The sequence below is a fragment of the Fringilla coelebs genome (assembly GCF_963513975.1).
Source record: "Fringilla coelebs genome assembly, chromosome: 5".
Taxonomy (NCBI): domain Eukaryota; kingdom Metazoa; phylum Chordata; class Aves; order Passeriformes; family Fringillidae; genus Fringilla; species Fringilla coelebs.
In genome coordinates this window covers 21,776,332-21,793,218 of record NC_140033.1, presented here as the reverse complement: position 1 = coordinate 21,793,218, position 16,887 = coordinate 21,776,332, and the positions used below count along the sequence as shown (strand labels likewise).

Genomic DNA, 16,887 nt, shown 5'->3' with positions numbered 1-16,887 from the left:
GCAGCAAAAACAAGAGCTGTGACCAAAGATGAAAGAAAAAAACCAAAGCAAATTAAAAAAAAATTCCCTCTCCATATGAAGTATCTACCTTGAAACTTATGAAGTCCATTATGAAGGTACTCAGAAGCTAAAAGTGTGTGAAGGAAAAAAGCACTTTCATGGAAGGTTAACAGAGCTCCCACCCATGAGCTACAAGCAGTACATAAAAATTAGTCAAGAAGCCCACTATTTCAGAAAGAACTACTTGCAGTTAAGAACAAGTGTCTGTTTCCCTTTTAGGGATGAGTGCTCAGCATGTGGAGAAGGCACTTGTGTGTGCACACACATTAACATTACCAAGGTAAGATAACAGAAATAAAAACTAATGGTGTCTACATGCAATACCTGAAGCAACAGTGTACTACAGTGACAAGCACTGAGAAGAGACACACTGTGTTCCCCCTGTTTACTGGGGGAACTATTTGGGATTGGTTTAAGAGGTAAATGGAGAGATTATTTAAGTAAATCTACAGACAAAATAATGAATTATAGCAATTTTTTTCTAGTCTAAGGTTAAGAATTTAATTGAATGGGAAAAAAAAACCCCAAACCTAAAACCTCCAAAGCTCCTAAAATGAAAAGGCCAACCCAAAGGAGAGTTTAGTTAGATGAAACCCTGCACTGTTATAAAGATTTAGACAACAGATCAAAAATTCTCTCTACCTTCGTCCCTCATTCTTGGTATTTTTTGTCCCTCACTCTACTTGATACTTTGTACATTTGCGAGCTTTGTACATTCTCTGGTTGGAGCCAAAATCTCACTTCTCTGTAACTCCAGATGCACTTATTCAGGGGTTGTCTGTATACTGGAGTGCATTTCATGCTGAGTGAGGAAGAGCAGAACCCTCTTGTGTCTTCTCTTAGCTGTCAGACAGTATTTTGCGTACTAACCTCAGCACCAAGCCATAGCACTGTGAGCCAGAACTGTTGTTACTGCTACCTTTCAACAACTAAGTTTTCCATAAGACTCCGGGAGAAGTCTAGCAAGCCCTGAATCGCATAACAGGCAGCTAAATGATCACATGGAGTACTTAGTTGAGTTTAAAGCATTTCAAGTGGCACTGCTAATGAAATGAAACATAGTTTGGAAGGCATGAAAGTAAAAATCCCGTTAAAACAGAAAAGCATTAAAATTATCAGACTATTACCTCTGTGATTGAGAAATTAAGATGTATTAATATTATAGATGATGTACAACTCTGGTATCATTTGTATATAATATATATAAAATATATAAAAATATATAAAAATATATAAAAAATCTATATGTAAATAAATATATGTTTCATACGAGCATTTATAAATAAATAAAAACAAACACCAATAGCAAATCAGCTTTGATTTGAAAAGTGCAAAGCCTGTTATTTTAGAAGCACAATTAAACAGTCACAAGGACAAATACAGAACTCCATCTGGTGGCTTGACTAGGGAATCTCGTAACTGTTTTAAATTCTTGGTTTGAAGCTCTTAACAAGGAAAAACCTGAAGTGTTTTGTTTTGAGGGTTATTTTTTGGTTTTCATTTCATTTTCTTTTTTAAGTAAAAGCCGTCTTGAAGTTGCAAGTGTTTGGGGAGGTGGAGTTGTTTGTTAAAACAATATACAAAATAACATGAGCTTTAGCATACAAACAAAGGTATTAGTTCACAGAGTAAACAAGAAAAACTTAATCTGGTCCTGTGAAAAAAAAATTATTACGTGGAAGAAAAATTCTGTCAACAGAAGGTTTGACTGAACTGCTATTTTCAAACATAGTTTGCTATGGCCAATAAGGCAAATATACTTCTACCCATGTCATGTCTGTGCATTGTACCATTGCGTTTCAGACGTAATGGAGTAAAACTTCAGGGACAGTAGATGCAAAATTACTTTTGCAGTGTGAGTATGAGAAACTTTATAATTGCCATTTCTCAATGATCCCACTTCTTCTCATGAAACCTGACAAACTTATTCTGTGCTGAGGGAATCTTAAAGAAGTCATTTAAGTTCCCGGAACAATGCTCTGCTCCTGAGTCACCATGCCTTGGTGAAATCCAAGTGAATACATACAGATAATGCACATTTACAAGAGCACTTGCAAGGGCAGCTCTCCAGGATGAAGGCTTTCTCCTTCTACAGGAGCCTACACTGCATTGCTAGTGCGATTCCAGAACAGATTACAAAAATGAATCCTGTAGCTCGCACACAAGTCCACCCTACATCTTACAGCACACCTGAACATCTATTTGTTCCAAGCCTGTATTTTGTATCGCTTTATCCTTCACGGACACATGGCTGTCAAGACAGGAAAGTTGTTTATGGGCTCGCTGGAGAATGACCAAGACAAGATCTGTAGGAAGCCTGAGCTGCCTTTAAAGCACTAACCACGTTCCCAAGGCATCTTGCAGCTGGCAAAAAGCACGCTGTGATTCACTGGCTGTCCTGGGCTCCTAAGGATAGTATAGGCACATTATGTCTTCTGTTCTTGGCCTGAGCTAAGATCACTAGTTCTGAATAAAAGATATTTCTCTATTAACTGCTGGATCAATGCCAAAAATTCATGAACTACTGAACATACCAGATGGTAAAATTTTTGTTACAAGCCGCTTGGGCTGAATTTAACAAATCAGTTAAAAACAGCCCAGGGCTAAAAGAGGGTTTATTCAAATATAAAAACAACTTAGAGAAAGATTTCTAGTTTTCCCAATGTCAGCTTACAATTTTTGTTTCCCCCAATCTGTGTTTTCAGATCACAACCTTGGGGGTCTCAGCTTACACTTATAGAACAGAACACCAAGGTGAGTCATTTCAGGAAAGTACTAACTTTTGCTCACTAGAGAAAGAAGAACAGTTTAATAGCATAATTACTTCAAAATATAAATATGGCAGTAGTGCCTCCAGTGGCTTTCAGACATAGCAGTAGCTTCCTGCCTCCCCCCCCAAAATAACATAAACAAGCCTGAATTTAAGATTAATTTGAATATTTACCAGATTTTCTCTGCCGTCGTCCAAGTAAATCTGTTACTGTTTTGCGGAATAGTTTAGCTTCTTCTTCATTAGCAAAATTAAGACCAACTTGACATGTCTGAAAAACATTAATATTTCCCCCCACCATGACTAAGAAAATGTTTTAAAGACTTTCTTAAATATTGTCTTACACCTTTCTAAAGGTATAGTAAGAAAAAAAAAAATCATTGCAAATTAGGAACCAAGTCTTAGTGAAACACTGTATCTTAGGAACGTCTGTCTACTAATCAAGTTTCTAAAGATCAAGGCTAATAGATATAAGCAAAATCTTGTAGCTTCTAATCAAAGAGGGGAGGGGAAAGGAAAACTTGTGCTTTAAGAATACATGATATGTCACAAATATCATCTGCAAGTCAAAATGTAATTTAATTAAAGAAAGTTGAAAATAAGAACCACATTTTATGTTTCTGTACTATATATTAAATTTTCCAGTTGAGATACACAAAAATTCCTTTAATAAATAAGCTTTTACAAATAGTTTATAGAATTAATTAATAACCTCAGTTACAATAAAAGAAAATACTGTTCAAACCAAAGGCATTTTAATATAGGTATTCAAAGACATTGAGACTCACATCTCCAGCAAAGGTATGAAAATATCCTCTAGGACTATTATATACAAAGTTATTGTACAGCTCCTGTTCCCACAATAATTTCCCGTCCTGAAAAGAAGAAAACAAATAAAAAAAAAGACTATAAAACTTCAGATGAAATTGCAGAGTTTAACTTCTTTTACAATAGAACCTATTAAGAATTGGACACAGCATATAGCATTAGACATCTGCCTTGGTATTATATTAACCCAATGGATAAGCTCAATCAAAATCAAAGTACACCAGAGCTTGTGGAAGAGCTGTGAAGTCCTATTCCATTGGGTCACTGTGTTCTGCTCAAATTCCTGGATGGTTCCAAAAACTTCTTTCAAGTTAATAATCCTGCAACAGTGATACTGAGAGCAGTAGTAGTGACCAGTCACAAGAATACAGGGACAGAACAACAACTGCAATAAAGGAGACTTCCAGTCTCCTGTTCTTATCTCAGGCTTGACTTGAAAACAGTTAACTAAAGAGAACAAAAATCTCATCTTTTTAAGAAGTCTCATGCATTTAAAATGACATTATAGTTCAGCACCCAAGGAAGAGGTTTCTGACAGTGTCTTAACAATCAAGTGACCAAATCACAAAGTCAAATGCAAGTGCCAGCTGGCAATCCTGAACAAATCTGAGAGACTTCAAGCACTGAATGCTGACAGATAAGGAGCTGTTTCCTGGCTGCAGAGATAAATGGGAAGCTTTCCAAAGTCTCAGCACAGTCAGTAGAACTTAGGTTTCTCAGCATCATTTTTGTTACGAAAACACATCTTGGACGCTTTGTGTCTCAGTTCTCACTCTCTTGATCAGAATATTATAATAGGACAAAGATTTCAGTATGAGTCTATTTTTTGTGGAGGGGAAATGAAAGAAAAAACCACCCACCCCACCCCCCCAGAAAGTCAGAACACACAACTTGTTTATCCTGCAGTTTTCACATGCACCAGAGACCAAAAAGATTGTTTCCACCCATACATAAGATAGCATCTATTTCTTTAAACCATCCAAAGTACTGACACCTGCTAGAATTTTGATAGCTATCCATATCAGTGACACTATACTAATTTCCACGAATGTGACTAATCAGATCTGTAGAGGGCAGCTTCTGAGAGCTGTAAGAATATAACTGATATTTATTTCATCCATTAAAGATGACATATATGAAATTGTTTAAATTTAGAGTACCTGAAAGAGTTGTAATTAGCTATTGATAACAACTGCAATTGCACAGCCTAAAGCACAACAACTTGAGAATTTCTATGAATGCATAGCAACTACCTATAATCATTGAATTCAAAATGGAGAATGAATACAACCAAACTTAAAGGCTCTGAAAAAGAAAAAGGATGCTTACCTTAATGTCAAATATTCTGATAAAATACGACCTCTGTGGATTGTCCTTTACAAGGCAAGCTACACCACAGCACTTCTTTGACCACACGGCATTGCGATCTGCTGCATATATCTGAACAACTGCTGAAGACATAGTCTAAAAAGAAAAGGTAGCTATTACTTTTAAGGAAAAAAACCCCCATAAATTCTATAACTGATTCTTTCCCAAAGCATCTCTTAGTTTTGTTCCTTGCTCTAGGCAGCAACTTTGCTGATTTCCCAGGTAGTTAACACCATAAGGTTCAAATGACCCCAAATCACTCCTTTAGATTTTTACTTCTATGCAAGATTGAGACACCTTAAGAACCCAGATGAACTTACAATTCTTTTTCATGAAAAACAGCAAAGAAATTTTGCCTCTAAGAAGCAGATCAGTAACTATGGTGGTCACACAAAGTAGCCCTACTGTGCAAGGAAATGTCTGTTTAATACTTCAAACTGAACACAGACACAATACTCAAGATGAAACTGTAAATTGCACAGTTTCTGGACACACTCCTGGGTACTGGAAGGCAACTGGAAGACATTGCTTAATTAGTTAAGTGGTCTCTGGCACAATTTTAACCTATGCCAACTAGCGAACTCTGAAAATTCCTGGGCAGTTTGAGAATTCACATGAGCTAGGCTCAATCCCAGCTGGCAACCAGAAATTGTCCAGTTTTCAAACAGAGAGATTTTAATAAGAGATGAAGATTATTCCAAATCAGATTGCTTCAGTCACTAGAACATTCTTGAGCATATTTTCTAGTATATATGTGTTTTACCTTAAGAGTCCCACAAGGAAAGGAAAATGCAAGCCCTCAAAGAATATTTAACAGCTAAGTCATAAGGACATAAAGCTTAAACGATCTGTAATAGGCCAAACCAGAGGATATCTAGCCTAGGATCTATGCTCCAGCAGCACCAGCTGCCAAAAGAAGGTAAGAATACAAGAATATACCATTACAACTATGGAAGCATATCCCCAGGAACAGCCAGGTTGGAGCTCAAAGCTCCCAGACCAGCAGCACATACTGCATTGTTCCTTTGTGAATTTGTCTATTTGCTCTTCAACCCATGTGAAATCTGAGGATGATAACACTGCATAGGACTGTGTTTCACAGTTTTCTTATGTGCTGTGTGAATAATTAGCTCCTTTTAGCTAGACTTTTGCCACCTGCTAGTTTCAGTTGATTGTCCCTCCTTACTCTTACACTAAGAGATGGTGTTGATGGCTTCACAGTTGTTCCTTTATGTTGCACATCCTTTTATAGATATTTGCCACATTTCTTTGGCCTCTACACTCTCTTTAGCAAGTTTAGGAAGCAACACTAGTTTTATGTCACTCTTGTACCAAGAAGAAAAATAATCATATTACACATTACCCTTGTCACTTTTACATGGATATTAACTAGTCCTACTATGTCCTTCTTTGCATAGAGATGACACTTGTGCTGTACGAATCCAGTTTGTTAGCCCTTTGAACACAGTGTCACAATAATAGTTTTCTGCTTTGTTCTCTACTTATTTCACTATAAGAGTATCTACTAAATGTCGTTGTCACCATAGTCATACTTTTCAAATGGCTTAAAACCCCAAAAGAATAACCCAAGTTTCATTGGATTTTTTTAAATCAAAAACCTTCAGCTTTGTTAAAATAGACATAATATAGTCAGACTGATGGCTACACCTTAGGGAGGCTATATAACCCTTGCCCAAGCACTGTGATGCTAACTTTCACAAACCAAGATATATTTCTGATTCTTTTTGCAGACACCTTGTCAGAAGTTGTCAGACTGACTACTAATCTTGCTGGTAACCTACAGAAGAAATTTATGCATGATTGTCTGATGAAAAGAGTGTTTTGTAGTTGCTTCCTCAAATGCTCTACAACTAAGTTTGTAGTAAACTTCTCTCCCTATAATCTGCAGAGTACTTTCAGTAATTTAACCGTAACTGCACTTGTCAGATAAGTAAAAAGGGACCTAAGAATTACCCATACTACCACAACAAAACAGTTATATCTGCAACTGAACGTCATCTAAGAGATGCCATTTTCTCCTCTACATTGCAAACAGGCAATGACCTAATTTTGGACACAGCCAGGCAGATTTTCTTCAAAATCTTTGCTTCTCTAACAGCCTCTCCCACTCATTTCTCCAATATTGTCTACCTGTTAAACTGATAAACTTAGAGACACAAGACAATACACTAGAGCAAAATGGGCCTTTCTACAGTTCACATTAAAACACAGCAACTGTCTCTCCATCTCTGCAAGAAACCTTCTCAATGATCCAAGACAAGTCCAGTTTCACAACCCCTACCCAAGAAGACTTCTCACAGAAATGGGGGGTCTTGGTAGGAATTATACAACTTAAATTCAAGGCACAGGAGACAGTGACCTGTGTCAAGGCACAGCTCCCTAGACATTGCTTATTATCACATCTAACAGCAAAAGCACCAACTGGAGTATCTGGGTAAACCAGTAACTGTTGTAACTTGACAACTGCTTATAAAACCTTGAACCAACGCCTACCTCATGAGTACAAAGAGGAATACTACACAGAGTGTGTCCTCATTCTGCATAATCATAATATATTTAATATATACTTGGTTACCCTGTGAGTGGAGCTTGATTTAGAAGATAGAAAACAATTTCACTGAATCTAAAGTAGGTTTTGTTTTGAGGTCTACCAAGTTTAGAGTTCAATTGCATTTTAACTTACTCATTAGCGTTGTACAAATTCCTAGTGTTGACAAGCTGAAATGAGGCTTTTGCATATTAGAATATAAAGTTACAAATTCTGCTGTCATATCACTCAGGTTTTTTTATTAAAAGGGCAATAAAGGAAAAAAATACAAAATATATTTTGGGGGGCAGGGGAAGGAGGACAATCAAATCTAACTCCTTTTACTTCATCCCCTGTTCATTTTCATTATGTAGAGCAGTGGTGCCAAGCTTTCTGCTATTCAGCTTCTGGAACAAAGATGGTAAAAGTAATGAGCCACACCATTTGGAAATTTACACAGACTCATGGCAAAATGTAAAACTTGAGAAAATAAAACTTCATCTATTGCTAATCAATATGAATCCTAGCCACATAAATTCAATTTAAAAAGTTCAAATTTAATTGCATAATTGCAGCATCTGAGAACATTTACACAAATATCATATTTGAATATTCTACTGCATTTACTGAGTATTTACTGTCTATTTTGAAGCCAATTAATGGAGTTAATTGTTTCAGTTTCTCAAAGAATTCTTGAAGAGAATCTTGCACTTAAAAGTATGGGTTCATTTATATGTAAATATTTCTTCAGAGTAGGTCAGACCACTGATTCAACATAATGATTATATTTTTTTTCTGACATGTGGTAGGTTACTTTGCTACTAGAGTATTTTCAGAAGGACTTTGAAGTTGTCGTTACTGCTTTTTTTAAAAGCTTTGGTGAGGACCTTGTCCTTTTTATATAGCTGTATATCTAGAAAAGGTGCAAAGGGGAAAGAAAGAAGTAAGAGAGTCCACCAAGAACTGATGGGCTGTGGAGGTTTAAACCAACCCTGCTCAGCTCCCTCTACTATTTCCACAGTCAGCCTCCAGCTGGAGGACATACCATTGATTCCAGGAACCTGTCACACCCTTCAAGCTGCTGAGCTATGAAGCAGCAAGTCTGTCTTGTCATCTGTACACTGGCTGTCTCACTGGAAGAGCTGGTCCTACCCTTGGACCCATACTGCAGGATATGTGGTTTCAACAAAAGGCGCACAAAAACACCTTCTGCCTGCAAAACATAGCCACAGCCAGTCATCACACGTCTGCAGGATGCGCTCACAACAGCCACTGACAGTTTCCGGCTGGGCAGCAGATAGATGTGTACTTTGATCAGCTTCTGGTGTGAACATTTGCTGCACTGGCCTGTCACATTAATGACTTGCTGTAACTCAAGTGTTTCTCAAGAAACAGTGAAGCAAGCCAACCCAGATGGTGGCACATCTCATTACAAAAAAGAATCATTACAATGCATGGTTTATGGCTGACAGACATTAAAACAGAGTGGGCCAAAAGTCACAACAAAGAGTGGCAGCAAGATTAAAGCTTCAAGATATTCAGCCACCTCAGTATACAGCAGAACAGAAAGCAAGACCCATTTGAATGGTTTTTTCCAGTGTTTACATACAGCTAACAACAGGTTGTGGTGCAAAGATCAAAGGCTCATAAAATGACTTTGGTTGGATGTGACTTCTCTAAGTCTTCCAGGCCAAGCTTCTGCTCACAAAAAGGGTAATTAAAAGCCTAGAGTTTATTTGCTCAGGGTTCTGTCCAGTTAAGTTTAAGGGCTACAAAATCACCTCTGTACTTAACTCCCATTTAGACGTTTGTACAAATGCATCTAGGTTTCATGTATTTCTCTAATGGCTCAGTATTGTTATGTGATACATGCTGACAGTACTACTGAAAACACTAGCACTAACTTTCAATCTTCTCCTAATTTTAAGAGTGATGGGTTTTTTTCCATAAAGGGGCAGAACCATGTATGCACACAGAAGTTAATTATACAACAGGCTCGTTTTTCTCAAGTTATCCTTCCCAGCCCCTGAAAATGTCTTACAAATAAAACCAGGAAAAAAATATTTTAAAAAAAGAGAATACTTTGTCCTGTAATGCAAGAATGCAAGTAGCAGCAGTTGCTTTCAAACAGCATAACCTCTTGAAAAAAACCCATGCCTATACAATGGCTGTAGCTTCTTCACTATGTCAGTCTGAGGACTTTTGGCTCAATTTTACATTTCTGTGGGAAAAAAAGCAAGCTATGGTGAATAGCTGTGTGCAATCCAAAACCTGTAAGAATAGAAATCAGTATTTCTTTTCTCTTTTCCATAAAGCATGTATCTGGAAATGTTGTCCTAATCAATACTAGAGCTGGTGAGAAGATACTATGGCAGGTATTTTTAAGACATGCTATGGTAGAAATTTTCATTATACTAGACACCTAAGCCAACTAGACAGCTAAGCCAACATGTTGCAGCCTGACCAGATGATGCTGGGTGCTCCTGGGTAACACATTTCTTCTTTGATACAAGACCAGGAAGATAGCCCGCAGTTTGCTTCCAGGGTGACTGTTCAAGAACGAAGAGCTGTTGTTGTTCTCTGACACTACAACAGCTGGAATAGGTTTCCTCAGAAAGCAGGGTTCAGGAACACAGGCATGCTATCAAGTACCATTTCACCGCAGAAATGCTTAGGAAGGCCTAACTTTAATCTTGACCACAAGAACAGCAAGAAGCTTCAGTACCAAAGCAATCTCTAACAGCCTAGCATTAGCTGAGTCAGGAAAGAACATACAGAAACAATATCATTAAGACTTGTGAATGGGAAAGACAAGAAGCAGAAGTGAGACCAGGCTCTATAGAAAACTGACCTTCATTCACAAAAAATGAGGCAATTAGATAAAAATGTCAGCCACTGAATTATTTTCTCCAGATGACAAATATTCTGAAGGAAAAAACAACAAAAATATAGCACTTACTAATCAAGCAGAGACAGGACTTGAAATCTTAGGTATTCTTCTAAAATAAGGTTTTAGCAATTACACTTTTAAATGTTGGTACTTAAATTAATTCATGTAATTCAATGCAATGCAATTGTAATTAGACAGTGATAACAACTCCCTGTTGTTTTGCAATTGCCTTATCTTCAGTGTCATAAATACACTGAGCTTCTAAAAATGTTTCTGTAGTGCTCAATACAGCTATGCATTTTATCTCATCACTCAATACAGAAACATAAAACTGTTACTGTTGAGACAAGGCACCAGAACTTCCACCCCTTTCTCAAGGGAAGATTTCAGTGCCCTACACAAGCAAGCTGCACAGTGGTCCTGTTTCAAAAATGTAGCTTTTTTTCTTGGCATTGAGGAGTCTCCTGTCATGTGGGAACAGTATGTTCCCTTCCTGCTAGGAAGGGCTGATAACCCACTTCCAGGGGGAACGTTCTCTCCACCATGCACTCCTACAGAAGGCATGCACTGCAATCTCTCCCAATAGTAATTTTAAACAGATTGACTTAGCCTGCCACTATTGAAATGACCCAAAAGTAATTAAGCCACATAAAAAACTTGCAAGCTTCCCTAACAATTGCAACATTTCAAGTAGCAGAGGTATTTGCTAGAGTAGGCAAAAAGACTTCCTAGCACTTTCACAAAACTTAGAAGAGTTTAATTAGGTTCAGAATCCTGCAATATTTATAAGCCCTGAAGAGTAGGTAAGCCAAACTTCTTAAGCATGGGTGTCTAGTATGATTGTAGAGGTGCAATTCAGGCCTAACGGTGAGAAATATGAACACAAATTAACATCACCACCAAATTTTAAAAAGCTCAGGAAATATTCACAAGTGTCAGCTTGCAATTGCTTTTCAGTTACAGATGGGAAAGGACTGAAATGGGAAGAAACTGCAGAGAGTAAGGACTGGTGATGATGAAGGCAGGCTACTCTTGCTCACTGCTGGCACCTTTATCTGAAGGATGGCAAGGATTAGGGCCTCAGGCGACAGAATGCATCTTTTTAGTCTTTTCCCCTCTAAAAACAGTGTACCAGGCTATTTATGGTTACTGCATCTTGTACAAGAAGTGAGATGATACTGTCTTGATAGCACGCACACACACACGCGCGCTAAAAATACTCAAGGACTCCACAATATTTTTACTACAAAATTAGATTTTCTTCAGTCAGATTTTGCAACTCTCAGACTGGTTTATAATTTGTTTTCACACCAGGTTGCCTCCAGAATCTTCACAACTGAGTCTAAATGTGACAGCATTCATCCACTGGGGATTTGACTACTACTTTGTTTTTAATTTGGACAAACTGTGATTACTTCAATTTTTAAAGTTATTACAGCTTCTGAATATATATTTAGCAAATTCTTCAGAATCTCATCTTTAAAGACAATTGCGTACTGCAAAAAAGTGAGCTTCCGATGTTACCAACATGATTTTAAACTGGTTTCCCACAGAAAGAAGACATACAGAACTTCAGAAGTTTGCTGGCAGATTTCAGTAAGTTAAGCAGCTAGAAACCATCTTCTAATTTTTATGCCCTTTACAGGATATGGTTTTCCAAAGACCAACTGATTGCTCCTAAGACAGGAACACTAAACTAAAGCAAGACTTCACATTATTTGACAGAACTGACAGAAGAAAGCCTTTTGATAATATCCAATCACATGAGTAAAACTTTATTTTGCACAAATCTAGAAATTACCCAGCTGAAAACAATGAGGCCTCAGCAGTTCTACTGCTTGTGAAATTATTTGCTACAATTACCAAGAGTTCAATTTTAAGCTTAAAGCTTGCTTTTCATTTAATTAATTTCCCATGATTAACCACTGATTTAAAAATGCCACATATATAGACACCAAGAAAATAGTTTTTTTTCCAAAAAGTTAGGCTATAAGAAATAAAGCTACTGTGTAAGATATACTGCTTTTTCTTACTTGAAGGCAGAAGGAAGAAAGAATTTTTTTCAGAAATAACAAAGCCACTTGAGGTATTTCCTATCACTTCTGAAACATGAGAAGACAACTCCACATACTGCATAGTGTTATGAGGAAGCATTTAAGAAATTAAGAGACCAAAAATTTAACACTTATGAACAGATTCCCTGTCTTGCCTGTGAACTGATAACCATGCAAGTCAGCTGCAATATCCTCACTGAAGATATTTTATTGATGTGAAGAGGGTTCCAGTGATCATTAAGTGATGTTACAACAAAAAAGGGATGAAACAAGGGACTGCTGTTTGACAAATCTAAGCCATAAAAGTGCTTGCTTGAACTTAAGTCTGCTGTTGTCCAGTAAAGAGATCCTTCACTCTTAGTCCTCAGTCAGCCAGATACAGACAGCTCACATTTTAATGAGTGTCTTCAGATAAAAATTCATTTGCCTTTCCAGTACCTCCCACAACCCCCCAGTTCAGTTAGAGCTGGCCAACTCCTTTTCAAAACATTGCTCAACTGTGGATCACAGAAAACCAACAATTAAGGTGTGGGCAAACAGCACAGCATATAAAGCCTAATCAAACAGCACATGATTAAGAGAGACACTCTTTTACCAGACCCAGCATGAAGTTATTTTTAAATCCTACAACCTCTAGTCAGGACAACACATGGAAGACTTCAGCCTTCCTGAGATATGACATAACGATAACCACAAGCAAGCTGCAGATTATAATATTCCAAGCTATCTCAGTCTAGCAGATCATTTACCAGCTGACATACACAACCTAGGGTTTCCACTAATGAGCAAACTTAACACTGTCACTTCCTGTTTACCTGCACAGCATCACTCACTGAGCTGCACCTCACTGCTTAATGCTGCTGAAACCTTGGCTGGCCACAAAACAGCACACACAGCAAAACAGTTACCTGTGTTCTGGAGTTGTTCATACAGTTACTTTCAGAAATAGATAATATGCTGCATACAGGCTTTCCATAAATTTGTCACTGTCTGCTGGAACAGTGTTCTGCCACTGTTCTGCCATGGAACAGAAATTCTCCCTAAGACGACATTTTGGCTTGCAGTTCCACTGCCTCTCCAGCCTCCCAAGAAACACTCAGATTCAAAGTATGTAAGACTGTTCTTGCCAAAGCTCAGGGAATTTTTAGATGAAATGCTGAAGTACACCTTTCAATTTTGATCCATTTTAAATTTATCAAGACTCCCAAGACTAGAATGAACCTTACATAACGGTGTAAGAGGTTGTACAAATACATAGATGAACCAGTTCTCAAAACTATGTTTCATGGTCATACATAGAAACTGCAGATTCAAGTTAAGAATCACAAGTTTCATGCAATGCACAGGATAAAATTTGAGTTCTCCTCTGTTTTGTCCTGTTCCACTGCCCATCCAGCTATAAGAAAACCCAGCCTTTTGCTCTCAACATTCCCTTCTCTCCTACAGCAGCTCACTGTCTTCATGCGCTAAGGTCCTCTTCCATCAGCCTTCAACGATTCCATTCTCTGCACAGTAACATTTTTATGTACTAGTTGTATATTAAATGCAGATTCTTATAAGAAAATCCTCATTCTCACTTTGAAGATATGAGAGTGCTTTGAGAAAAAACATCAGAATTCAGAACCATTTTTTTAAAGTTAGATCCATGCAGTTCCTTATCAACCCACTCAGTGATACAGGTATCATGAAGTTTACAAGTGAAAATCTACAGAAAAACAGTAAACTGAGTAAGGAAAGGATGTGAAGCATAAACCTCAGGATTTCATGAATTATCCCAGCTCTGGAACACTCATTAATGAGCCCTTGAAAATACTATTCAGCATCCACTTGGTACTCCTAAGCCCAGATTTAAAAAACAGACTAAAAAAATGAGTATGCGCTTTGCAGACATGATATTTAGGTGAACTTCACTTATGATCTTTACACTTGAAGACAGAAAATAATATGGAATTTTGACACTTAGGGAAGATTGAAATAAAGCAGCTTCATTTGTTTTAAAAGAACTCTTTTATAAGAGCACATTAATTACATGCCAACATAAAACAAAGAACTCCCTTCAAAGCATTAAGAAATATGAGAAAAGGCTATTAAAAGTAAAACCTCTTCGAATAATAGCCAGCAACTGGTCTTGCAATTGTGTATACAACTTGTGTCCTGTCCTGTAAAGCAGACTCAATCCACTTACATAAAGGTACTTAGAGATGCAACCCCCCCCCCCCCCACACTTTCACCATGCCACAATTCAACGTGTATTAATTCCTCCTTGAGCAGTTCACATTTAAACAGAACAGTTATGGCAATTCAAGTCAGATACAAGAAAATATAACTGCAAGTAAGATTTTTTTTTTTAAATATATACCAGCAATTGACTTTGCTATGAATAGTTATTCCCAGTGACAAGTCTTAAAAAGTTGATATACTATGGAGGAATAAAGAGGCATGAAGATGGGTTAGTTCTATGATCCCTTGCCATATTCAAAGTTTACTGCAGGATGAAATATTAGACCCCAGCAGAACGCCCAGGAGACTGCTTGTTTTCATTTTGTTCTGGCAATAAGAAGTTGCATGCAAGTGTTTGTTTGTCCCCTGTGCCTCAGTTTCCTCATCTGTAACATGTAAGGGAGACAACGACCACTATCTCTGTAAAGTACTTTGAGAACTACTGATGAAGAAGTAGTATGCTGTCACAGACAGAAATTATTTTTGGAGGGTGTGGGATATGTGTCAATAGCTGCTAATAGCAAAGGTTAAGACAGGTTAATTTCCGCATATGTTTTAGGTATGGAAATGGAGATATTCTTTCACCATGGGGGGATGCCCCTTGAGTCTAGTGACATTTAGTAGAGCTAAGAGTTTCAATTATCACTGCCCAAAGGGGCTCCTTTGCAGATACCAGCATTACTTTTCCAACATGCTGTGGAGGCCAAAAGCCACTTAAATTCACCTGTCTGTAAACTTTAGTTTGGAATCAGTGTCACAGAATGGTGGTCTTAGATGGCTGAGTGTACACACATCTCAGGCTTATTTTTTCTTTCAGTCCAGAGCTGGTAGTACAAGTTTACATAGCAAAGGGGAGGAACAGATACAGTAATACTGTTCCCAATCTTAATTCTTAATGTCTGGAGGATCAGAACAAAATCACCCTCATCTTCATTTGAAGACAGTTAGCTCCCCATAACTACTGTGTTGTTGTTTATAACTTGTGAACATTGTTCAACAGCAGTAATATATATGCTACATGAAAAGTTATGTGCACCCACCTGATTTCACAAGTAACATAAAAATTATTTCACTCTACTTACAACAGTACTAGTAGTACTAGACTCATGTGAGAAACAAAACTTACAATAAAGAAAATCAATATTTATTAGACCAATATTAGATTTTAGAATCCACAAAGTCACACCAATATAACTAACAGGGACAGGGTAAAGATAATTTAACAACCCTTAGGACAGAAAACATTGGTTTCAAAGAACAGCTAAAGGAAACATCTGGTCTGAAACTGATCTTTAAGCTTTTTGGTGAGTATTGTCTGAATTAATATAGAGCCAAAATATAAACTTAAATGAAAAAGCTTTGCTTGTGATCACAGTGAAGTTGTAACACTGACAACTACCAATCTGTATTGCAATGCAGTCCAATTAATCAGTATTACTATCCTAATCAAGCATCAGATTTGAAGCATTACATGCCTCAGTTTCTGAACTACTTTTCTGCAAGTATCCAAGTCTGTTCTGGAGCTCAAAGAGGCTAACATGCACAACATTACTGGTTCCTGCTGTTGGGGAGAACTGGCAACTGCTTTCTTATTAGGTCAGTGTTTGTCACTATTCTGAAAACCTCCACTTGTGCAATAAATCACAGTGCTTTTTTGACAGTATAAAATCAGCAGGTAAATTGTTACACCATACTAACATAAAAATGTACATGATAAATGTTATGCTAGTTACAATCATCGAACAGATAAAAGTAATTTGTGACATAATGATTACTTTTTTCAGATGTGTAACGCTTTTGAAAACAAGATGTTTTCTGTAAGGGCAATGATGCACCTTAAATCCCAATGGGTGACAGAAGGTACCCTTTGTCAAAGCAGACTTTGGATTTCCAGTTTTTTAGTGGATATTCCCTTCCTTTGTGATCAACTACTTCAGTTTCTCTAAGCACCTGAGCAGCCTCCATCTGTTAATATAGAAACAGAAAACTCTTGATGTTGAGTATATGAAAGATAATATCACTCCCATGAGTATACAGTTTAGACAAAAAACAAGCTGGTTACCTCACTAAGACAGAATTCAAGAAAAATTAAACCCTCCTCAAGAGACTACATGAATCTAGAAATAGGATACCTCTCCCAGTCTCCTGC

At 37.4% G+C, this 16,887-nt stretch overlaps 1 protein-coding gene across 2 annotated transcripts in view; it reads right to left on the bottom strand.

Moving 5' to 3' along the window:
* The window catches only part of WASL (WASP like actin nucleation promoting factor), a 47,924-nt gene that overhangs the window by 18,547 nt on the left and 12,490 nt on the right, over positions 1 to 16,887 (bottom strand). For both annotated transcript variants that reach the window (XM_084206944.1, XM_084206945.1), the window contains exons 2-4: positions 4,988 to 5,122; positions 3,619 to 3,705; positions 3,005 to 3,101 (exon numbers count right to left, since the gene is read on the bottom strand). In XM_084206944.1, coding sequence (XP_084063070.1) covers positions 3,005 to 3,101; positions 3,619 to 3,705; positions 4,988 to 5,122 — 319 coding nt within the window. The remainder of the gene's footprint in view (positions 1 to 3,004; positions 3,102 to 3,618; positions 3,706 to 4,987; positions 5,123 to 16,887) is intronic.